This window comes from Betta splendens, chromosome 4, assembly GCF_900634795.4.
Source record: "Betta splendens chromosome 4, fBetSpl5.4, whole genome shotgun sequence".
Classification (NCBI taxonomy): domain Eukaryota; kingdom Metazoa; phylum Chordata; class Actinopteri; order Anabantiformes; family Osphronemidae; genus Betta; species Betta splendens.
In genome coordinates this window covers 18,662,203-18,686,947 of record NC_040884.2, presented here as the reverse complement: position 1 = coordinate 18,686,947, position 24,745 = coordinate 18,662,203, and the positions used below count along the sequence as shown (strand labels likewise).

The 24,745-nt window shown below is 50.6% G+C and overlaps 1 protein-coding gene across 2 annotated transcripts in view; it reads right to left on the bottom strand.

The window, feature by feature from the left end:
* The window catches only part of LOC114854033 (sodium/hydrogen exchanger 9-like), a 35,510-nt gene extending 10,833 nt beyond the window's left edge, over window positions 1-24,677 (bottom strand). Inside the window, exons 1-12 of one of the 2 annotated variants that reach the window (XM_029148074.3) lie at window positions 23,647-24,677; window positions 23,185-23,378; window positions 20,433-20,510; window positions 20,205-20,281; window positions 18,389-18,504; window positions 14,817-14,922; window positions 13,500-13,638; window positions 12,706-12,811; window positions 10,527-10,615; window positions 9,193-9,306; window positions 6,519-6,630; window positions 5,831-5,987 (exon numbers count right to left, since the gene is read on the bottom strand). In XM_029148074.3, the coding sequence (XP_029003907.1) occupies window positions 5,831-5,987; window positions 6,519-6,630; window positions 9,193-9,306; window positions 10,527-10,615; window positions 12,706-12,811; window positions 13,500-13,638; window positions 14,817-14,922; window positions 18,389-18,504; window positions 20,205-20,281; window positions 20,433-20,510; window positions 23,185-23,378; window positions 23,647-23,800 (1,442 nt within the window). In that variant the 5' untranslated portion in view covers window positions 23,801-24,677. The remainder of the gene's footprint in view (window positions 1-5,830; window positions 5,988-6,518; window positions 6,631-9,192; window positions 9,307-10,526; window positions 10,616-12,705; window positions 12,812-13,499; window positions 13,639-14,816; window positions 14,923-18,388; window positions 18,505-20,204; window positions 20,282-20,432; window positions 20,511-23,184; window positions 23,379-23,646) is intronic. The other variant, XM_029148077.3, reaches the window with a different exon arrangement.
* Between the last annotated feature and the right edge of the window lie 68 nt (window positions 24,678-24,745).

The following is a 24,745-nucleotide window of genomic DNA, read 5'->3' as shown; positions in this document are numbered from 1 at the left end:
GAGCAGAAACATGGCCACAGGACCCGACAGACCGGACAGCCAGATGCACCGGGCCTGTGAGAGAGAGAGAGAGAGAGAGAGAGAGAGAGAGAGAGAGAGAGAGAGAATGGACTTGTGTGTTTGTGTGTGAGAGAGAGACAGAGAGGCTTAATTCAGACTGACCACATCCAAAAAACAGATGGCCAGCTCTGGGCCTGCCAAGTCCTCTCTTCTTCTACCCCGGTCGAGCCCGGAGGCGCCGGGTCCAGTGGACAAGCAGGAGTCCACACGGAGACATGTGGATCCCACAGACGTGCAAAACGATTTAGTGTCAAACCCACAACCCAAAAAGCGGCGATGTGTTCCTGATTGCGGCTCCTCTGTTTCCATATGTTCCCTTTAGCCGTGCACCGGTTACATAACAGCCCCGTGGCCCCGCCGCTTTGATTCCGCCGGCGTGATTCGCGCGGCGCCAGCGCTGAGAGGCTTTCACGACTGAATAAATCACCGTCTTCCAGCGCCCGCTCTCTTGTCTCAGGCCCGATTGTCTCGCGGCGCGTCCGCATCCGTGCCGCCCCCTCCCGCTGCACCTCGCTCTCCTTCCGCGGCGGCGAACGTGCGCCCGTTCCGCTGAACCGTTTAATCTGCCTCTCCCTCCTCATCTGTGCATTGGGAGTTCATCCTGTGCCAAAGCTGTTGTTCGCTCGCTTTCTCTCTCTCCGGCCAAGTGTTTCCTGCCTCAGGAACAATTCGGGAGCGAGCGAGAGCGACCTCGGGGAGTTTGGATTCATAATTCAGGATGGAGTGGCTCATTACTCATTACAGAGCTCGTATATGAACCGGCGGGATCCCAGAGGGCCGCGTCGATGGGCACCTCGGGTCACGTGCGCCTCCACGCCACTTGATTCGCGCCTAAAGATTTTTTTCTCGAGCTCAGAGAATTGGCTCCGCACGTCCCGATATTGACATTTCCCATCATTACTGTGAGTGCACCAGCAGTCGGCTCCAAACATAATCATATCTAGGTGTAACCCTTTAATGCTAATTCTGCTAAGTTGCTTTCAAGGTCTAACGAATCCACTTTTTGAGTAAAATGTTTCGTAAGTGAATATAATGCAGACGCGTCAGAAGCAGGTTTTAAAAGTCTGACTTCAGTCTTTTCAGGCTCTCTCTCGCCTTTTCATTTTTGGACTCAATTTTTTCCCCATGAATGGACTTTTTGTTAATTCTTCAAAAAGGCAGAGAGCTGAAATTATAGAGGGGCTAAAAATACGGGCGCTATAAATAAGAGGTGCCCATTGAGAATGATTGAGAGGTGAGGTCGCTAGGCAGCTGGGGATGCTGGGTGAGTTGGATTCATTAGAGCTCTCTGCTTCCAAAGAGTGTCCCCCTCGCCTCCGGCACCAACGCCGCCGTTTCTCGTAAACAACACACACACACACACACACACACACACACACACACACACACACGCCGGGAATCCGAGTCTTTCAAACACTTCCCATCTCTGCCTCTGCAGATCTCCGCAGCGCCGCAAATTTAGCCCCATCAGTACCATCCATCAACCCTCATTACCAGCGTCCCTCGGAGGATTCCACGCCGACCGCATTCTCGGAGCGCTGTTCACCCACCAGTGGAGTGGAAACGATGCGCGCGCGCGTGCGTGGCATCGCAGCGGCTGCTCGATGTCTTTTTTATTATTCATACTCGTGTGCGGATCCTCTTTCAGTCCACAGACACCTGCCCGAGATACACGCAGCACATACTGATGTTGCTGCTGTGCGCGCGCTCTCTCTCCCCCGCCTCCCTCGCTGGGGCTTAACTCTATAAACAATAAACTCAAATACGCTCCGGTGCCACAGCGAGCCTCAGCTACTGTACGGTATGCAGCCATTCGCATTCAGCATTCATGCAAAGAATGTGCCTCTGCATTTAGAGCTCTCTGCCTCCACACACCGATTGGATTGGGCAGCTTTATTGCCCTGATGCTCCCTTTAATGGACCCCCCTCCCCTCCGCGTTGACGTCACATCCATTAGGCCCGTGCCCCTGGGCCTCTTCAGCGCGGGCTGGAGCACAGGACTCCAGCGTACGAGACCCCCGTCCAGATTCAATCTTCACCTGATAAACTCGCCATATTGGCGGATCTGACAGACACGGTTACCGCAGCAATCTGTTCAGTCTCTCTGCACTCACTCCGGCGCGACTATCAATCCACTCGGAGAGGGAGCTCATTGAACTGCGAGTCAGAGGGTAGAGCGATGCATTAACGCCGGCACATGCGTGGCCCGCGGCTCCCACCTGTGTATCGTGTGCGCACACGCGCCCAGATTAACGATGGGCGGCGGTGAGCGGAGGGAGGACTGTGTGTATCTGGTGCCACAGAGAGTAACCCTGGAGGGCTAATGAGAAGAGATAACGCTTCATGTGTGATCAGCATCACAACCATTACTTACTGGCCTCAGCATGACTCTCATTACGCTCCCATCAGCAGCAACTGTGGTAAGGTCCTACGTTACCTGGCAGCACATGCAGCAGGTCCACGCCCTGCAACTGGACCTCTGGCACCGACCAGCTACACCAGAGTAATGACAGAAATGCAGAAACGGCCAGTGGGGCTCGTGTTGATTGGGAGCAGAGAGTTAGTTCCAGATCAGTGTGTCCCTAGAGAGGCTAAAATGAAGCTCGAGCCTTCGGTGCACAGGAGACACAATCAATGGATGCGGCTGGGTGAACTCACAGGACTCTGCCTCAGTGCATCTAAGCCGCCCGCTGCAGCGGAGCTCGGTGTAACCATGATAAAGCGGGGAAAAGTAAAACCAGAGTTTGGTCATTAACGTTTCTCGTCTGTTCTCCCACTCGCGACGCCAAAAACGCAGCGGCGAGAGCGATAGGAGGTCAGTGGGGCATGAAGAAGAGCGAGTCACATCAGAGAAGGGCTCTTCCACCCGTCCATCTGTCCGCTGCAAACAAACAGGCCTGTCTCTCGCCAGGCCTCAGCTGTTACGCCTTCGCCTCCAAGTTTTATATGTGCACGCACACGCACACGCACACGCACACACACACGCAAAACGCCGCTAGCTGGCGTAAACGTAAACAGCAAACGCTTGAAAGCCACAGGAAGGAGCGGCGAGGCGTCCGGGACATGCTGGATGGGGGATTATGTATGTGAGTGCGCTGATGCAGAGCAGGCGTGTGAAGGCGATCATGAAGGTGAGACGGGAACGCGTGGAGGGAGGACTCGGTCATAGAGTGTGACATAAAGTCAGCGGTGTGTCTACAGACAAAAAGGAGACATTCGTGAAAATCAAACAGAGAGAGAACACACAAATGTGACTCCATCTTATCTGTCCACGCCGACAGCAGGCGCACGCATCAAACCAGATTTGACCCACGCAGGATCAGATATAAACAAAATCCAATTTCACATCAAATCAGATCTGGGCGACTGCAGCGTTTAATGTGAAGACATCCTCTGGAGCCCTGAGTCGGACCTGGTGTTCAGCCCTGCACCTTCACAGCTACCGTACGGCTCATAGTACGTCACCACGAGAGCTAAAAACCGAATAAATGATCCATTCAGAATAAAAGGTCTGGTCGACGCTCACACCCTTAAAGAGGCGGCCTGACTCCAGGGCCCAGATCTGCCTCGCGGTGCCCTCCCACCCCCAGCACCCGTCAGAGAAAAGGAGACCAGCCGAAACTGAGAAGCAGTTGTGTGACACACGCATAGAGTTACACAGCAACACAAAAAAAGACGTCAGAAACAGGCGGAACACAAAGAAACAGACAGATGATATATCTTTATTTGGTTTAGCGTTTGAGTGTCAGAGGCCAGGACTTGCTTTGAATGAGGCCTGCGACGCCATGAGCTAAAAAGGCCTTGAGGAGCGGCCGGATCCAGTTACCGCATCATCATTATTCACGTGAACGTCTGTTGTGCGATGTCGAGATTGTTTTCAGTGACGGTAAGAAACTGGCAGCGACGCACTGGTTGTTTCACGGGCTGCAAACAAAATGTCCAGAGCGGTGACAATCGCCTTGTTAGGTGAAGTTTCTCCCTCCAACACGACAATGCGGATCACGTTGCAGCTGCGTGATGCATTTTCCCACAATATGAACACACTTAGAATCACCTAAAGCTAAAGCTTGTCATTGTCTCAAGTCTAATTAGTTGATGAGCTTCTAATAGAAAACTATGTCTGTATCATATTAAACATTTGAATGCGCATTATTCTGCAGCAGCATGACTGAAACTCTGGAGCGGGACCAAAAATGCACCCTGAAATGGAGAGGAATCGGAATGAATGGTGAGAGGAGCGGAGGCAGACGGTCTGGGTTTAACAGCACAAAAGGCCGATGTCTGACCGTCTTTCACGTTTGTTTTTCCTTTTTAGAGCCGGTTGTAAAAAAAAAAGGGTGTAAGAGGAAACTTTCTCTTTCTCTCTGGAGCTGTTCTGGACCACTGGGCCTCCGTGAGCCGGGCCGATAGCGACAGAGCAGAGGCTTATGTGCCGCGCCGATAAAAGGAACAAGTCCATAGTTCAGTCAGAGCTCGTGCGTTTGTGCGTCTGTCTGCAGTCAAATGTGCAGGCACCTGAAGAACCACAACCAGAACAGAGTTCAGCGTCGCAGGGAAACCGCTGGCGCGATAATCATCAGCGTTTCCTGTCGCCAGTGTGGGAAAGTGCAGGGTGGCCTCATTCACGGCAGACGCACCGTAAGCACCGCGTTAGCTGCGATAACAAGCTTTTAAAATAAAAGTCCCAAAATGAAAACAACTGATTTTCCCGCGTCGCCGCCGTGTTTGATGTCTGCGGTGCTGAGGTTTCAGGTGGTTCCAGGGTTAAAAGAAACGATTTCACTCAGAGTACAACTTTCAAAGACTCCTCCACAAAACCATTTTAGCAATGGAATGGAAGTTATACTTGCTCCAGGTGCTGAGATGTAATGTATTATTCAGGGAAATGAAGTCTTTCCGAGCTGCTGCTCGTCCCTTCAACTTCACACGGCCGTGTGAGCGGAGGGAGACGAGGACGGATGGCGGAGGAGGGGGAGGGGGTGTGGAAGAGGAAACGGATGCTCCGTCGGACGCAGTGGCAGCGGCCGCGGGAGGACGGAGGCGGGCGGCTCCGTGTGCACGTGGACGCGTGCACGTACGCGCAGGCGTCACGCGCGACTGAAGCGCGGGAACGTCACACTCGCACCCGCGACTGCCGGAAGCCAGTTCATTGCCCCAGGGAGTTCCGCTGGTGTTTGCTCCTATCTGGTGCACCAACGTCGGCGAAACGGAGCAAATTTGGATGAAAAAGTCGGAGGATTGAATTACCAAAACCAATCTGCAGTTCATTAAGAGAAGCCGCGCTGCCGCTCCGCCTTTTTAAACGTGACCAGCGATCCACAGGAAGCCGCTTTTGTTTATATTCGCTATGTTTTCACTTTTGTTACAGTTAAATAGCGTTTCTTTTCCTTTGCTGCTCCTATTTGCCCCTTTGGTATTTAAATCTTCAGAATGGGCGACATTTCGTTTTGGTGCGTTTCTTCCCGTGCAGCTCCAACGGACGTCTGGGCTCACACTGAGATTCAAGCACGCTGCCGTGAAAGACTGTGGGAGTCAATTACAGCACTGTGATCTGAGGCCGCAGATTACAGTTTAATAGTATAAGTAGTAATTACAGCCCTGCGTCCTTAACGATTATCACCCACTGGCCTCACATTCAGATTTGCCTCGTATGACTGGGTGAGTTCCCATCCAACATTGTTCCAGGGGCCTGTGGTCTCACAAGGGACGGAGATGGACACTCCCGACTCCTCCACACCCACTGTCTCAGCCAACTATTGTTTGGACTAACCTGATATCCAGCCTGCGCAAGACGGGATCGGCGGCCGCACCCAGCACCCAGACGGTGAAGCCGATGAGCAGCAGAGCGGTGGTGAGGATCGCGCGCCTCACCTCCGTGGACCTGTCGATATGCATGACCAGGCTGAAGGCCACAGCTCCCCTCAGACCTGGGGACAGAGCAGCGGGACGGAGGCGTGACTCAACCACCTGCCAGCATCACCTCTCCTGATGCTGACCAGTGCAACACACCCCCCCAAAGAAGCTCTTAGTGACTGAAAAGCGAACGTGATCACGGTGTGAAGCTGGTGAAGGCGGTGGTGGTGGTGGTGTGGGAGTTTTAAAAAATAGCAAGACAAGGGCTTTTTGAAAAGACCCCTTCTTACGTAAGAGGTAAAGTGGGTTAGCTGCTGCTGCAGCGCTACCCGGCATCACTTCACATCAAACAGCCCGTTCTCCTGCATCATCGATTGGTCTCAAATGCTAATGTGAGGGAATGCTTTATTTACGCTCCCTCCCCGAATACAGCTACCGAAATAGGAACGGGTGAGAGCGAACTCGTTTGAAAAGAATCAAACGCGCTGACTGTTTCAATTAGAGCAACAACCTTTTCTGGAATAACTTATTATAAAGGCGCTGCTATTTGTGTGCATGCGCATCGACTCAGATGAAGGTGTGGTGGAATATTTAAAAAGCCGTACCTGCAAACGTCATGAAGTGCTGGAAGGAGCGAGGGATCTTGTTGGTGCGGCCCAGGTTCAGCAGGAAAGATAAAGGGTAGACGTTGAACGCTCTCGAGATGAAGAGGGAGAGCTGTGTATCGGATGCAGATTAAGGAGAACACTTGTGACTGAGACACACTCAGACGCAGTCGAGTACACTTACGAATCGGCAAGTTCACGCAAAACACGGGGAAAAAAAACAACTGCTTCTAACAATTTTGTATTTTAATCAATTCATCAATTACCATTAAATTATTCCTGAAAGTCCACCTGCTTGATCCTTTTAATATGTAAATATAAACGTACAAACAGGAAAAGTAGGCTGTAAAATGACCACGCACGCACGCACGCACGCACGCACACACGCACACACACACACACACACACACACACACACACACACACACACACACACACACACACACACACACACACACACACACACACACACACACACACACACACACAGAAATTATCTGTGAATATTTTCTGTTTAGGATGCAAACACAGCAGTCTGGCACCATTCCGCGACGTGGAGCCAATCAGGCTCTGCCAGCTGTCTCTGCCCTCCACACACACTTTGATGTTTCACACAGAACGGGACTGAATGCTAAGCGCAGCGGTGGAGGGAGAGGAGATCTGGACCGTTATCAGGGCCGTGGCTGCTGTCCTGGGTGGAACCTCGGCCTCGTACGGTCCCTTAGACTTCACTCTTGGTGCTGTTCGACTGTGAACCAGAACCGATCGGGTGAAACTTTCAGAAACTTTGAATTTGACAGTCACCCCGGCTTAACGCCGTGTCAAGACCACATTTAAAGATTTTCCCAGGTCCAAAGATGAATCATAACGGGACCTCGCTCTGACATAGCATTTAGTAACTCCCTGCACCCGGCAGTCAATATTAGATCTCACGCACCCTATGGATTTTCAAAAGCAATATCCTGCTCCCAAAAGCCGTCATTTTTCTTTATCAAAGGCCTCGGAGCCATTTGAATGGAGGTAATTAAGCACTTTCATCTCAACCTCATTTCCAATAAAGCCCATCTCCATTGTCACTGGCAAAGGCTGCGAGCTCCAGCGATTAAAATCTACTGTGTAACCAAAGAGCGATTAAGAGCGTTGAATGATTGGGGTTATTTCATTTTTACAGACACGTTAAACGCTCTACAAGAGGACGTCCACCTCCATTTACCCCTGTTTGTACGTCCAGTTTGCCAGGTCCTGTTCGCTCTGAGCCTTTGTGTAGCGTAGGACTTGCTCGCTGGCGGCCCCCTCGCATCGGACACAGGAGAACTGGAGGAGGAATGTGCTCCGTCGACTCTTTCTCCGGCCCCTTTGACCCCGGAGTGGAAGATGGATTGTAATAATAATTGTTGGCCATCTGGGCAGCGGACTGTAAAAGCTGCTTGGACCGCGGCCAACGGAGTCGCTCCTCAGGCATGAGCTGATACGAGCGCTCGGGCAGGGACGCTTGTACAGTACAGTAGGTAGCCAGCAGCCCCTGTGGCCCCTTTGGCCCCTGTGGCCCCTGTGGCCCCTGTGGCCCCTGTGGCCCCTGTGGCCCCTCGGCGAGAGGGAGCGACCGGCGCAGCGAGAGCCGCACAACCAGACATATGTTACAACAGCTTCACTTGAGCGGCTCATGAGAGTCATGTTCTAGTAGCGTCATCCGCCGCGGATGGAGGAGCTGCCAGTGGAGGAGGCTTCTTATACTCTTATACTTATACGCAGATGGCACCTAATGGCTATTTTCTGACTGACTATTTGAATTCTTAGTATTTTTTTTTCATTACTCAAACATGCAATCAATTTAAGTTTGGCAGGAAATGCTTCACAAGCAATACAGGACAAACCTGCCAAGTCGTTTCCCTGTGGCATTGATATAAATATTTTAAATCTTTTGATTCCATAAAGACCAAAACTCACATTTGGAAAGTTGGATCTCACTCATTTTCACTAAATATTTATGGAGAAATTGTGAACTAATTACTTTAGGTACAGTTTAAATTCGATCAGTTTCTGGGAAGAGGAATCTAGTCCACCACTAAACCACACTTATATTGTGTGCCTGGGAAAAACACATAAACCTGTATCACCAATAACCGCTCAACCTCCTTTGAATTGATTTTTCCTTTCACTCGAGCAGAAAACTTTCTCCACTGGAGACTCGGGAACCGATTCGGCAGCGAAACAGAGCCTAATCCACTACAGTATGAAGTACTGTAAGCTTATCTCAAACTGGCAAACAACTTAATTCCACAGAGCTTTGCTAGAAAACCCCAACAAGCAGTTGTAATAATTTATAAGATGTGTTTCCATGCGTGTTCCACAGGGCGCGTGCTGCACTGCACCATCCTAATCTGCAGGAGGAGGATGCTGAACGTGGGAGATCTGTTAAATGGCTCTCACCAGCTTAAACCGAAACAATCTAAGAGCAGATTTCTTTTCTTTTACTATGCACTGAGGAAATCGCTGCACTGCAGAACTGGGAGGCAACGAGTAAAAGCCACTCTGGCCAAAGACGATTGCGCAGATAAGGATTATGACTGAAGGTAGAGGACACAGAACAAATCAGCATTTCTGGATTCAGAGTGGGTTCCAAGGGTTGCACAGCAGGACGTGAAGATGCTCCATCACGGAGCAGAAAGGATACAAATGCCCCAGAAATGAATAGGGCTTTGAAGACATGGTGAGGAAACGTCAACAAAACATATCCCATGTAGCCGAAGATGAAAATCTCCCCCAGGAAGTTGAAGACTTCAAAGAGCTGCAAATTATAAAAGGGATTGAGAGGATCATGAGGGAGAAGGTCATCGGAGAGGGGAGGAGCTGGGGTGTGTGTGTGTGTGTGTGTGTGTGTGTGTGTGTGTGTGTGTGTGTGTGTGTGTGTGTGTGTGTGTGTGTGTGTGTGTGTGTGTGTGTCAAAGCAAAGGGCTCAGATCATTTCTGAAATGAGTAAACAGACTTAGATTATTACAAATATTACAAATCCAGTGTTGATGTTATCCCCGGATCTGCTGAGGCAGCGGCTGCAAACATCCGAGGGGATAATGTGGCTGCGTTTAAACCGGGACGTGTCTTCGCCATTAAATTACCGTTTTTGTCGAAACAGTTCCTGAGCTGCCACAGCTGCTACCTTTTCCCCAATAATAACTGTAATTCCTACGGGGAGACATGACAACTCATCAGATCGGGCCTGCGGGTTCTGTAGCGATCCGGGCCGTGTTACAGAGCACGATATCGTTCGCTTCATTTTAATGAGGCATGAAAATTCAAGTCCTTATGTTGCGTCTGATTTCATTGATGGTGTTTTAATTTCTGTTTCTATCAGTTAAAGCAGCTTTGATTTAAAGCGTGTTATTTGAAGCCACCTAATTGAATAAGACGGCGACCCCTACGAGGAACAAGCGTGAGTGAGTTACTGAATATCAGGACTCCACCTTCTCCCTCAGTGCCGTATCACAAGGACACCGGATGCCGGATCTCCTACTAATTATTCAACTAGTGTCTGCATGCACTAAATCACTTTGTCTTCTTTTTTCCCTTTCAGCTGTGACTGCATGTATAAATCATAAAAATACAGATAAAGGCTTTGCAACACACTTCGTAAACACACCTACTCCTGCACGCCCAATCCACTTTAAAGGCAAATGCTTCAACTGCGCCGCACAGTTTTCCGTAGAAAGGCTTTTCTGTGATAAACCGCACTGTGGCACCAGTAATGAATAATAAATGCACAGATGAGGAGATGCGTGCACTTCTGATTTATTTGCGCCTCGGAAGCTCACATTGTGACAGTGGACCGGCCTCCGTCTGTGCGCAGCCTTTTAAGCAGAAAGCTGGAGACCGGCCTCCTACACAGACGCCCACTGGACGGGCAGAGCACTAATGGCACTTAATGACTGCCCGCACATGCACGCCAGACACAAACCCTGGCATCAGCAGGCGGCGTAATGAGGAGACTGTGACGGGGGTCTGTAAACCTACCTGCTCGGCCCTGGTCCTGCCCTCGGGGGACAGATTGTGACGCGTGTACCTGGCCTGGCTCATGCCACAAAACAGCACCGCTACAATCCCTGAAACACACCAGAACAGGCTTTTCCAGAATAGTGCAAACGCTGCAAAGATGCTAAACAGTCAGAACCCTGTGGACGGCAGGGAGTAAGGAACGTCCCAAGGGCTCGGGTGTGAATTTGAATGATGCTGTGTGTAGCTGGAAATGTGAGACCAGATGAAACCAGCCGTGTTCTACTGAATTCCAGCTGTATAAGCAGAATCAAATGAGGACTCAAACGTCCTCATGTTGCAATAAAGAACCCAACACACATCCTTTTCTACTCAGCTCTGGGGATAATACAAGCTGAAGAATGACATCATCGCACTGGATCGTGCCAGATGCGGAGGAGCAGAAATTAACAAAGGGAACACAATTGAAAAGCAAAGCACAAAAGGAAGCGAAACACAGAGAAAGATGGAGAACCCGAAAAGAGGGGAAACTGGGGGAGGGATGAGGCCAGAGAGGAGGCTGGAGTTTGGAGCATGAAAGGTGGGTGCTGCCTTGCAGGACATGCTTGCTTTGTTGCAGAAATTCAATTTCACGTCTCCGGCTCCCTCTATTTTCAGAGAACCGCGGAGGACGGCGAAACGTGCGATTACCGTGACGGTCGGGAACAGAAGACGGCGCCGGTAGCGATAAATGCAGCAACCGTGGTTCAGGCCGCTGCGGTCAGCGAAGCCAGGCGCCTTGTCACTTTCAGCGTCCGCATCTGACCTGCACCTGTAAATCCCCGCTCACAGCGTCCTCCTTTGTTTGTTTAACCCCCGACAGAGGGAACACATTACCCACAAACCCACACGAAGACTCCGCCACGCAGGGCACTTGGCAACAGATGAGCTGCAGTAATTAATGGGCAGTTTGAGAGGGAAGCGAGATTAATGACGGCCCGGTTTCCTGCAAAACCGAGGGTCATTAAACGCAGCCTCGCTAAACTCCAGCAATTAGCAAACACAGACAGAGCCGGACTACGCGAGGGAGCCGCAGACAGTCCCATCACTTCCTGGCTGCACCTGTGGAACCACAAAGACTACCTTTATACCTGACTTTTAAATTGCTGTGACTAAACATCTGAATCGCTGTAACCCCCGCAGGCCTGAAGTCAGAATTAAGTATTATACAATTATCTCTGGTAAGACAGCGGAGAAAAGCGGCGCATTACTAAAAAACACACACCCAGGGCCCTGCATCCGATTAGACGGAGAACCGCTGCCCTGGGTTCTCCTCTTGTGCGCCTCCCACACTGGGCGGCGTTCTGAGTGCTACTACTTAATAGACAGGGCATCTGGGTGCAACAGACAAAGGTCAAGCTTTTTCATTAGAGCATCTTCGCCTCCTCCACAGGCCACAGGGAGCGCTGCCAAGTGCGGCCGAGCGCCACAGCGTCAGCCCAATGAATGGAATCCCTCTGACACAATCAGGCCAGGAAGAACAACGGCAGCAGTGTGGGCATGAGTGCGCCGCACAGCCAGGCAGCAGCCAGGCAGCAGCCATGCAACAGCCAGGCAGCAGCCAGGCAACAGCCAGGAAGCAGCCAGGCAGCAGCCATGCAACAGCCATGCGTGCAGTCAGCTGAGTGTTTTAGTCGGGATTTCATCGGGTCTGCTTTTACATGTGACCGGAGAACTCGGCGACTTTTCAGGGCAACGATGCTGCTACTCGGTTGTCGGCTCGCATCAGCGGTGCCTGTGAAACTGATAGACAGAGGACGGCTTTAAATGCTGAGAATAGGATTAATACCTGCGGTTCGCTGCCGAGTGACAGCTCAATATGTTGTCGTTTGCAGGTCAACTTGTCACGATGCAATAACGTATATGCGCATATGTACACAACAGATGTGTTTCTAGTGTATACAAGGAGCTGATTTCATCTGTTTCTGAGAATGGGTTTTCGCAGACGCTCGTGTCTGGACCACGGAGACCACATTTTCAAGTCTGCGGAGTGTGAGAAGCCCTGTCAGTCAAACAGCAGCACGGGTCGCTGAACGCCTGTAGCCATTTGCGAGGCCGAGGAGGTGGTGGCGGCGGGAGGCGGAGACGAGCGGCCCGACGGGAGCGGGGCGGCGGTTCCGACTCAAACGCACAAATGAAGCGGGAGCGGGCCGGCGCTCACCTGAGAGGCCGGCGGCTTCAGCCGACAGGAAGCTGGTCCAGGACAGCAGGAAGAGGACGCATGCCTCCAGCAGAGGAGTGTGACGCAGCTGAGTGAACTTGGTGAGGTGAAAGGGAGCGTCAAAGACCTAACTGGGGTTCTGCAATGTGGACAGAAACTGCTCTAAGACCTGTAAATATGAAAACGTACTAATCTGTCAATCTGCTTCTTCTGTGCACCAACTGTCCTTAAATACCCCGAAGGCTCACAATTAAAAAAAAGAAAAGCCGAGCTTGATTGTCGCGTTCTATAATTAACAACACGTGCGGTTGCTAATTAAGGTGTGACAGCGAACAACTGTAGCGTTTGAAGAAGCTGCCGTTCGTAGGAGCGCGACTGCAGAGCAGAGCGCTGCAGCTAATTCTAATAAACGTTCACTTTGTGCTTCGCTTGCACCCGCAGATTAGTCACTGTAAATAAGAGCTGAGCTGTGCCCCCGAACGTCCCACGGCACATCCTCATTTTTCATCCTAAGGTCTAATTACTAGAAGATCAGGGAGAAACGCTGGACAACGGCGCACGTCGAAGCTTCATTAGACGCCATTGGCTTGATTGACGACCTCTCTGCAGCCATTAACGTCACAGGAGCACTTTCGGCCCAGTCGCGGTAGCTCCTGGTGACGGCGCCGGTACAGTAGGAGTTCGTTAGAGAAGCAATCATCAAGTTGAGGTGATGGATAGGTGGCGGCGGATGCCGAGGTGATAATTGAGTTTGGGGGCTGCGGAGGCAGAGCGGTGAGGGGACGAAAGGATATGAGGGCTGTCATGGCTGCAAACATGAAGCCCAGGAGGAGGGAGCCGGCCAGCACTCCGAGGAAATAGGCCAGCGCGTGGAGGGAGGCGGCCGGGTCGAAGGCGCGGCCCGCACCCGTCTGGATGTAGGAGGTGATGGCACTGGAAGGAAACCACACCGCAGGATTAGAGCCACAACTGAAGACGCTCCGTTAGGAACATTCCTAGGTTCAAGCTTGACACTAGTAAATGGGAATGGGAGGAATACAAACAGCTCCGTGCTACTCGCACCACCATAAATATTTACTTTGTGGGGGGGGGGGGACACTTCCACATGGGAGGCACTGAGTGCAATAAAGAGAGAGATGAGGGGGGGGCAAAGACGCAGCCGCTGCAGTCGGGACTCAGCCCATGGTGTGTGCTCTAGTTTAAGTGTCACAGCGTCTGATAGGCTGAAGGTCCCAGCGAGCGGCTGCTCAGGGCCAGTTCATGCATGAGAGTGGCTCTGTTGCTTTCAGTGTCAGGAAATGTCTGCCAAACTACCGCCAAATAGCCCATAATGCACCTGCACTCCTCACGCTGCCCGGCTGGAACGGGCCGTCACGTGACGCCGCGTGCTGAGAGGCAACAATATGGCCGCCAGTCACTGGTCAGCGTGACCTCCTGGGAAAGGTACAGTTCCCTCAGACGTGAGCGGCGCCGGGTCGCGGTTGAACGGCGCCGGGTCGCGGCTGCCGGTGGGGGCGCCTCAGCGTAAGGTCGAGCTGCTCTGGAAGCTTGTTAACATTCCAGTGCCAGGACCCGGCACGGCGCTAATAAGGGCCGGCTTTGTGCGCGGGGCCAGGGCGAGCAGCAGGCCAGCGGGCCGGGCCGGGCCGGGCCGGGCCGGGCCAGAGGCGGCAGAGGCCACGAGGGCCGCTCACGCCGCCGAGAACATGCACGGCGCTATGGGGCCGCGTCTCTGGGCTTCCCTTTGTCAAACAAGTGCCGGAATGCGGGTGAGAAAGGACGGGGAACAAAAACCTGCGCGGAGCGGCTGAGATGCTCGGACAACGGCCCCGTTCGCCGCTGAGTCTGACAGGCGCCGTGTTATGGCAGTTCGTTAGCTGGGAGCGCTGACTGCCTTAATGAGATGCTGACGCTGCCAGGGGCGACAGGCTCACGCGTTCCACCGCACGGCGGCTCAGACGCTCCTGCCGCTTTGACAGTCGCACCCGGGCCCGTTGTTTTCCCTCCTCTCCTCGAGGCCGGCGGCGTCCGGCCGGCGTCCACTCCCACGGGAAACAGCCTCATCTCAACGCAATTAGAGCCAGAGGAACGCGGCGACGGGAGGTACTCACTGCGTCAGCGCGAGGGCCACGGCGTCGTTCAGGACGCTCTCGCCGAACAGCAGCACGTGGAGGTCCGGGTCGACGCGCAGCTCCGACAGCAGGCCCAGCACGGAGGCTTGAAGGGATGGAATCAAGGCGTTACGGCGGAGGAGGCAGCGCGCCGAGAAAACCAAAGCATGTGCAGAATACAGCAACGCCTCTGCAGCCGCTGAGGGAAATAACGGGGTAATAAATGTTCCAGTGGAGCAACGCCAGCTGGCAGAGAACAGCAGCCTGTTGACAGAGCGGGGAGCAGGATTCTGACAACCTCAACAAAAAAAAAAAAGATTTATGTTTTATGATCACCAACGCTGCTCATAGTTGATCCCGTGACACGTCCGTCTGTGATTTCATGAGGTCAAATGCAAATCATCTGCGAAAGGTAACTAACCCGAATGGCTTGAAACCATTTGCATATAGATGATAGATTCCGTGACGGCCTGAGTGTTGAGGCGCTACTGTTCCATGCTTTGTGAGCAAGTACAGTAGGAGTGTGTTTATTAGCTCGGGGCGTTGCTGCAGCTCTCAGCGGGGAGGAGAGGACGGTGGAGATTAGAGCCAAGATGCTGCAGCTGATTAAAACATGCAAAAGGAGCCAATTACAGCCTAATGTGAGGGAACCGAGCAGAGAGCCCCATGCTTTAAATAATGCAGGGCTCAGTCATTGCTCAGCAATGTGAGGAATTTCACTTTCTCACACAGGTCATTCTTGCAGAATGACTTACTGTAGAGTGAAAGTGAAGCCTGTAGTCGCTTAGAAGGCGCTACGTGGGGGGGAGGAAAGAGAGAGAGAGGAATTAAAAATGTTTCAGATGTGTTCAAGCGTGCTGTCGTGTTTGGTTTGGAGGATCTAACTCGGCGGCGGAGCTCGTGAAGCCTTTCAGGACGTGTGGTTCAAATGCTCCTTTAATCAGACATCAGCAGTTTGAGATCAACAATCAGCAGAAGAGAGAGATATACATATTCTGCATAAACACGATCTGTGCGTCGTCTGTGGGTCTGTCAACACATTACATCAAGTGGAAGACGCTGAGCATATGAATGAGCACACGCACAACAGGGCAGCGCTGACACTGACTGACGGCGACGATAGTGACGCCGACCGTGACCGGCATAAAGAACAGGATGAATGAGGGACTAAATGAGCTAAATATAATATCCAAAACAAAATTAGACTAGGACAAAGGCCACAAATTAGTTTCAGGGAAATCGGTGCCGTGGATGATGAGTCACGGGAAGCCGCCGCTCGGCCCCGTTGTGAACACCAGGACAGCGAGGGCGTCGCAGCCAGAGCGGACCCTGACTCGCACTCAGAGGCCCGTCAAGGCAGCAGCCTCTGGACTTTTTTGACAGATCTGGCTCTTTGGATTTTGACAGTTTTACAGCTCCTCCTGCTCGGGAAGCCATCCTTTATGTGGCGAGGGGTGATGTAGGCCCCGGAGCCAGGACCGCTCCATTTCCCTGCTCCCACAATGCCTGGCTGATGACATTATGTCGTGCACTGCTCATGCCGGGAAAAAGAGGAGGGAAGGGGCGGCGGGGGGGCACCCCACGCGCGGGTGGGTGCGTGCGTGTTGGCTGTGTTGTCATGGCAACGCTGTCCTACAGCTGTCAAGTGTTCATCAGTTGCCACAGCAACGCCATAAGGTGGCGGGTAGACAATTATTTCAGACATAATACAATTGAAAGGGTCGAATGGAAACCTTATTAGGTCAAATTACCCTACGGCAGCGGTAGAGCCCGCGGCCACTGCAGCCGGGGCTCATGGGATTTGCTCGCTGATTTGGCCAAATTAGGCGGATATAATACCGAAAGTGACGCATTAGGCAGGAGATAACAGTCAACAGGGAATTACAGTAATCTCTGCAGCTCCGCGGGAAAAAGGTGAGCAGGTGAACCGTCTGAACTGAGTCCAAGCACTTTCTAGGTCGCTGCAGTTCACGCTGAACCTCACAGTGGTTCTGGCGCTGGTATTTCTCCTTATCTCAGAATAAATCTTTCCCTGTGATCAGCGATGCATACGTAGGAATGCGAGGCAGGCATCCATCGACCGGGCCTGGTGACACGGCTGGGGCTCAAACCACTGCAACTACAAAGTGTGAAGTCTGTGTGTAAATATAGTCCACATGTTGTAATGAGGTACGTGGAACCCAGCGTTACGTCAGTAAAGCTGCACAGCTCCGTTTCCCTGTAAGGGGGAGTTATTCATGTTTCTCCCTTCTTAGGTCATCGTGGCTGTTTTTGTTTACTGCATGATTTCTCCCTCCTGTTTATCCTGTATAATTTACACAGAAATTACTGCCTAGTCCGGTGTTGTGTACTACAGCGTTTCCTACCTATGAAAATGCTTGCACTGATACAAACTGACCCTGCGTGTCCTCCGAAAAGAAAGTCTTTCCTTTGTGAAGTTAAGTGAACGTCTCGCTGGCCTTTCGTACCGGTCCCTGAGGCAGCAGGATGCAGCACAGCAGGCGTTCCGCTTTGAGGCCTGGACCTTGTGTCTCATTCTGACTCCGACAAGAGCCGGGCCTCGTGTAAAATTAGCAATGCAAAACTCCACTCGCACACGCTGCAAGGAACAAAAAGGAACAGCCTGTACAGCGAAACCAAAGTGACGTCAGACGTCGTTGCTGCAGCCGTCGTGGAGAATCGCGCAGTTTAGGTTTGGTTCAGTGTAAAACGCGTGTAAACAAGGAGAACGTTATCACGATGCAGTTTTTGACGTTAGTCTATCTGTTGCACTGGTTGCACTCATTAAATTAATAAGATCTCACAGACCAGAGCAGGAAAAGTGGCAAATAAATTGGCCTTCTCCACCGCTCGCAGCCCGGCTGTCGGCTTGTGATGACTTTCACAGTCTTCTCAAGATCTCCATCATCTCAGCCGGTACGTGGCATCGCTGCGGTGACACAGCGGGCTGTCACACGCGGGTTATGACCATGATGAAAAGGCCTTTTCCTCAGCTCTAAATTGTGCCGTGTGTGTGTGTGTGTGTGTCTTCTCCTTGAGGATTCAAGTGTTTTGGCTGCTGAATGCACTGTGCTGCACTTCTAGGCAAGGTCACGAGGGCGCAGAGGTCACAGAGGTGAGCAGGGATGAGCACAGCGTGACGGGTAAAACTGTACATAGCGTGAGACGGGGCCCGGACATGATCATCAGCTCTTTAACACTCACACCGGTCAGCGTATTATCCTAAAGGGAACCATTTAGACAAAACTGACTTTGAGGACAACTGTTAGTATTATGGCTACACAGAGCAGATGAAGGCCACGCATGGGAAGGCGTGAGGGATGGAGCGGGAGAACAGGCTGAGCCAGGTTTGACCTCTTGTTATCTGGTAACTGAACAAACAAAGCAAACGCAAGTGATGTCAAATGGCCGGAAGTGTCTCTTGCCTTTGAATCATTCGTACAGAGGACTGCATGAGGCGATCAAATTTGTCTCGTCAGGGATTGCAGAGATCAGACGTTTTTTCTGTGTATGTAAAAGGACTAAGAAGATCAGCAGTTACTGAGTTACTGTAGGAGCGAGTTCATACCTACCTGGGTCTGTGGGTGACATAATGGCACCGAACAGGAGGCAGTCAGTGAGCAGAGAGTCTCCATCTGCTGCGTGGCCCAACAGCACCATCAGTCTGAGGAAGCCGTAGACGCAGGCGCTGCCATGGAGGACAATGACACACAGTGAGCCGGAGCGCGCCTATCACTCATCCTTCTAACCACAGCAGGGCTTCCCCCAGAGCAGTCTGGGTAATGGGGCCAGACGCCGCCAGCAGGTGTGTCGACCTATTTCCAGACAGCAGCCGCCTGGCACAGGTGGACGCACAAGCTGTGACTGTGTTGGGTAGCATTAAATCCAAGCACTGTAATTCTGATTGCACAGAATTACACACTCCTCCCTTTAATCCCCCCCCCCCACACACACACACACGCACGCACACACGCACACACACACACACACACACACACACACACACTATTTATCCCAAGTTCATTCCTGTGACAGGGTTATACTAATATTTTGGCACGAGAATTACAAACGTGTGTGCTCAGAATCCCGCAAAGACTTGAGTTGGTGAAGGACATTGTGACAGAAATTACACAGAGGAATCATTTTTAAAAGCTCTGGGACCTGGTGCTAAAAAGAAATTTACAATTTAACTGTCCCAGAATAAACCAGTGCACAAGTCACCTTCACAAAACACTGCACACTAGCGGAGGCTGCTAAGCTGACCGTTCGTCATGTGTCTCCTCTGGTCAGCTCCCGATGAGCAACCGTGTGTTAACGACCACTGTGAAACACCCCATAATATTTCATATCCTCTGGAGAAGCTCAGTGTCCGCTGGCATACCTCTGTTGCCATAGTGACAGCGCACGACTTGCCCCGAGACACTAAGCTGTCTCGTCCAGGCACCTCGAACCAACATTTGAGTTTGTGGCGACGGCGCGTGACGCACGCGGGTGAGACAGCGGATGAAGAAGAGCGTGAGCGGACGCCCTTCGCGAGTCGACGCGGGATCCCTCGCTCCCATGACGCCCGTTTCCCTTCAGGGCACGGCAGACTCGCTACGAAGCAACAGGACTGGTCAGGCCCGGCGGGCGGGCGCCGTGGAGCCAAAGAATGTGCACATGATCCAACATGTCAAACGTGTCGGGGGATTTCAGGAAGAACTGGTGGAGGAGCGAGGCAGGAAAAGGGGCACGATCATGGATAAAAGCCACAACGAATCAGAAGCACGTTATATAATCATGTAAACAGCAATTACAATAACACTGGAGCGATTTTAATAGTTCGCTGTATCTTACATTGCTAGAATATTAGTAGTGCATCAAAAAGATTATGTTAAATCAAACCCTGCAAGACTAAAGTTAAAAGCCTTTCACAGTCTCTGTCTGCTGCAAGTTACTGCAATAACTAAGAAACGCTTGGGCAACGGTGAAATTCCCCCAAAGTGCTAAAGCGCCATCTAGCGGTGTAAAGCTGAAATTAAACAACAAAGGACACGTTGTTGTGGTTGTTCTATTTCAGATCACACGAGCAGAAGAATAACACTGTTGTTATTACTGCAGTTAGATGTGGCGACAGAGAAATATCATTTGTATTTAGAATATATTGTGTGTGTAAATAACAATTGGATTAAATTAGATTAGATGTGAATTTACAAATGGGCCAGTATGACGGGCACAGTTTATAAATAGAAACTTGTATTTTAATAAAAGTGAGATAAATAAATAACAACCGTTTTACGTTACAATTGTGTGTGATTAACACAAAGGTAAGTTCGCACAAGTAATTGTGGGAACATATCAGTTGTCTACTCCTGTGGGGCCTTGTCGGATGTGGAGAGGAACACTTACCCTATGGTCACACAGCTTATTATGGTCCCCAAAAAGGCAAAGGTTAAAACAGATCCCAGATTCTCAAAGAATCGTCTCTGGAAGAGCAAATAAACAAACACACAGATTTGCTTAAAGCTGCAGTAACAAAGAGTCCGTACTAGTGTTTTTCTGAAGTAAACCCAAAGGACCAGTGCTTTGATAACGTGTTTGCACCTCCACCGCTGCATGTCTGGACAGCGGTCTCACCTGATTAAGGGTGTAGGCTCCATGGAAGATGATGGGTGACAGGAACAGATTGAAAATGACCTCGGGGTCAAAGGTCTCCTGTAACAGACAGAGGCGTTATGTTGGTGGGTAAGGGGGCTCCGTGGGGAACGGGAGGCGTCCGTCCGACTGACACGTGCACGGGCTCCGTTCAGCAGACGGGCATCGGTGGCTGTTCTTCTCTTTTGGATTCGCACTGTCATAATAATCTGCCACCGCAGCCATATTGTCCCTGTGTTTTCTAAAAAAGCGACCACATGCGGATATAAAAAAAATAAAAACAGAAAAATGTGAAACTGATTTATGTGCAGAAAAGAAGACACCTACAAAACAACAGTGCTGAAATGAGGATCCAATATATAATGGATACAAAAAACCCTCCCTGAGTAGCGGAACAACAAACTTTGATCTATATGGTGTTCGTCGCCTTGTGCCTTTAGTACAATTACTGCTCGCCGCATTAGCATTCTGTCAGAGTGCCGTGACTCATGCGTCCACAGCTGATTAAAGGAAGGCATAATACAAAGTGAGACGTCTAACTGGATGCGTCAGTCCTCACCCCCGAGGCCTCCGGCCTTCATTAGAATGGGAATAAGCAAGAAGCGCTAGTTTAGCCCAAAATGTCCAGATAACAGATCCACATTAAAGCAAATCCTACAGCTCCCAATCACGACAACCTACAGCGAAGGCGCGCGCCTCCACGCCACGCACGCGCTCCCTCCCGGCCCAGCCCACGTGACGGAGCGCGGGCCTTTCATGTGCTCATCCTCCAATCCGTTTCATGTGTACTGCAGGTACACGCTGCGAATCAAACAGCCGTGATATTTAATTTAGATCAAAATGACGCGGCGCCGCGATCCCGCAAAGTCCGGCCAGGCTGCGCAAATGTGCGTTCACGCAGCGCAGGTGGGTTTCGGTCCGCGGGCCAAAGATGTGGCGATGACGCGATCTTCGGAGCTCGGCCCAACACCCGGGACACTGCACTCATACGTGCCTGTTTGGAAGTGTGGTTCTTCGTTATCACGCGTGAGGCTGCTTTGAGCCCCTTTAGAGTTCCTGGAGCTTTTGTGCCTTTCTCAGTCATTTACACCCGAAGCGGTTGCTGGAGCTGCAAATTGCTCCCGTCTTTCTGCCTGCCGTCACGTGCCTCCACATAAATTACTGCTCCGCGGCTGCAATTACCCACGGAGCACGACATATAGTTTTTCACGTGCGCATGAGAAATGCGGAGCTGCTTAACGGGGACTAATACAGACACTGTAATCAATAAATTATGCATGTGCCGGCGGTTTTATTGGAACGGCCACCTGCAACATTCAGCCGAGGATGGAGGCGCGTTGTATACGCTAATTGCCTCTTCAGCTGAGCAACACTAAATTTAATCAGACCACAAACTTTAATGCCTTATTCCCCAGTGGCACGTAATGGACTCAGTAATGCAATGAAATCCTTATCTCCCCCCGCTAGGTCCCCGTATGGATCAGACTTAATGGCTGGAAGGCTACACACAACGCTCTGACCGATGCAATGGCCTTTGTAGTAACCTCGGCTGCATTACTAATGAGACCCCAACACTCACGGGGACCAAAGAGTCCAAGCCATTAGTGAAGAGTCACACTCGGCCCGGATGATTTGCAAAGTTCACGCTTCGCTCGCTCCTCCTCCTCTCCGGGGTTGAACTATTACTCGGGGATTAGGAAACGCGTCTCAGATGCGCTCCTTCGGCGCCGCCGCGTGCTCGTCGGCCATCGTGCGGCCGAAAGGCACGGCTGCTCGGTTGGCGTCTTTGATATGACAAATCTCTCTGATAATGTGAAAGCCAGAGACAGAAAATAGCACTAATGACAACCGGAAGCTCGTCTCGAGGCTCGGGTTCCTCCGCTGAGCGGTGACATAAAAGCCGGCGATTAATTCCGTCTGAACAAGGAAACCGCTGTGAACCCCGCAGTCTGCCGGCGTCTGCTTTAGCATTTAGGCGTAGCTGCAGAATGATTTCAGTGGCAGCTCAGTAACAAAGATTATTCCAGTATAATCCGCCCTCGCTGGCCGCTTTGTCGGGAACGACCTGCACGGTCTAGTTCCGTTCAGTGCAGCTGGAGGTTGGAATCACTGCTTTCCGTGTCACACCTTTCCTGCAGCGTAAGCACCAGTAGGTTATCGCTTGAAAGAGTATCTCATTAGGGACCTAATGTCTGGGAATCCAAATTCCAAGAAAAAAAATCAATGGGATTTGTAATTGTATTCACACAGTTTACGTTGCTTAATGTGACTCCGAAGGCTTTTTGTTCACTGATCAGATCGTAGTAGAGGTTGTTGAACGAAGTCCAGCCTATTTGCTTGTTCCTGTGTTTAGTTTCCTGCTTATTTCCCCTTGACTTCACCCGAGAACCGAATCTACCCCTTAATAAAACCCCAATTTGGCCTAAATTGCGCTCTTGCCCTGTTTTTCCGGGTACCAGCACTCTACTGCTTCCCTAGCAGTAAACAGCCCACGTTAACAAATCAGAGCAAAATCAATAGGAGAGAATCATTAGAGGACGATTAAAAGGCAATGAAGAAGATATATTTCAGGCGGAATAAAAGTACATCAGAGGAAATGAAAGCATTCTGTATGTTGCAGTTTGCTTATATCCCACAATATCATTGATGAAGTGATTTGGAAGCATTACAGTGTCTTTGGGTGTCACAGCCTGCAGCGTTTAATCAAATGAATGAACCCAAAGTGCTGGTTTACCATGCGAGGGGCTGACACCGTGGGGCACCCTTGGTTCGTTCTTCCAACGTGCCTGTAACAGTGCAGGTGTGGCGTGGCGTTCAGGGTCAGGACGTGAGGCGTGCTGTTCAGACCCACGCAGCTGCACACGGCGGCTCGGCTCGGCTCGGCCTGGTTCAGTGACAGGTATTTAACAGCTGAGCCCAGAAGCACACCTGCAGGTACGACGACACAGGTGGGTTATAATGGCAGGAAAACAACCAATATCTGACATTAATGTACAACAAAGCCATGTTCACCACCATGGAAGATTTTGAAGTTCAAATGTTTAGTTAATATTAGACTTGTTTACAAAACAAAAATCACATGTGGCCAGATTGACTTTATCTTAAAGCAAAATGTCTCATTTCCAAGTAGGAAGTGTAGTTGAGTTAGTGTAGTTGAGCTTCCGTGCCCGCTTAGTTATTGCACACATCTACTCACCATAAAACATTGCACCTCCAGTTTCGTACATCAGTTTATATTTGCACCGTTTCAACCTCCACACACTGAGAATAGTTATAAGTGCCAAGCACACGGCGGCGAGGAGCACGAGGAGAGCCTCACGGTCTGGTCTTGCCCTCGCTGCGGCCGACATCTTCACAACTCCGTTACTTTTCGGAAGAACTTGAGTCTCAGTGCGGATGCGGCAACATCCGCATCAGCGACGCTCAAAACAGATGCTGTGCTGCCTTCGCGGCTCCTCGGATAACTCACTTCTTCAAATCCAACTCTAGGTAAACTATCGGTTTTAGATTTGAGATGGATCTGTGAAAAATTGCTAACGTAGCTTAGTTGGAGCATTCTGATGAATATGCATGTAGACAATGTAATTTTACGCAACACACAGCTGTGATTATCGACTATAGTGTATTATGCACTCGAATAAAAAAATACCTACAAAGTTAGACACCGAGACTGCTTCCGACAGCTTCCTACAGTTCCGAAATTTGTAAAAGCACTAGAATGCACCAAACATTAAATGCAATTATTTTACTTTCCAGCAGATGGCGATTAAAACAAACGAATGCACGCAAAGCCCACTGGAAGCGGGACATTGAACGGCCACTTAATTGTGTTCCTTCGCGCTAATCTGTTATGACCTTTCATTGACGGCTAATTAATGAATCGGTTAATCGTTTGGGTGTACTTATTTATTTCGCTCTCTATTCTACACAAATAACTCCATATAACTATCTATATCTATAGACGTTCTGAAATAATATGGACTAATATAGTTTTCCAATAATTTTAATGGCTGATTCCATTTTTTCACAGCAAAGCATTATTTAACATTTTGTTTATATGTAGCCTTATGGTCTAATTTAGTAATTGTTCCTCAAAGCTAATTTTTTGATTGCATTTCTCCTAACGTACTCTGTAATACTGTTTGATGTTACATTGACATTTCTTTCTGTGTGTTTTTTAAGCAGAAGTAAGAAAAAGAGAAATCTCAGCAAACTTTGCACAGAGGGGGCGGGGCTACAGGCCAGACAATATTAGAACTGTCGCCCAGCAACCGCGGCCGCAAACACACGGCGGC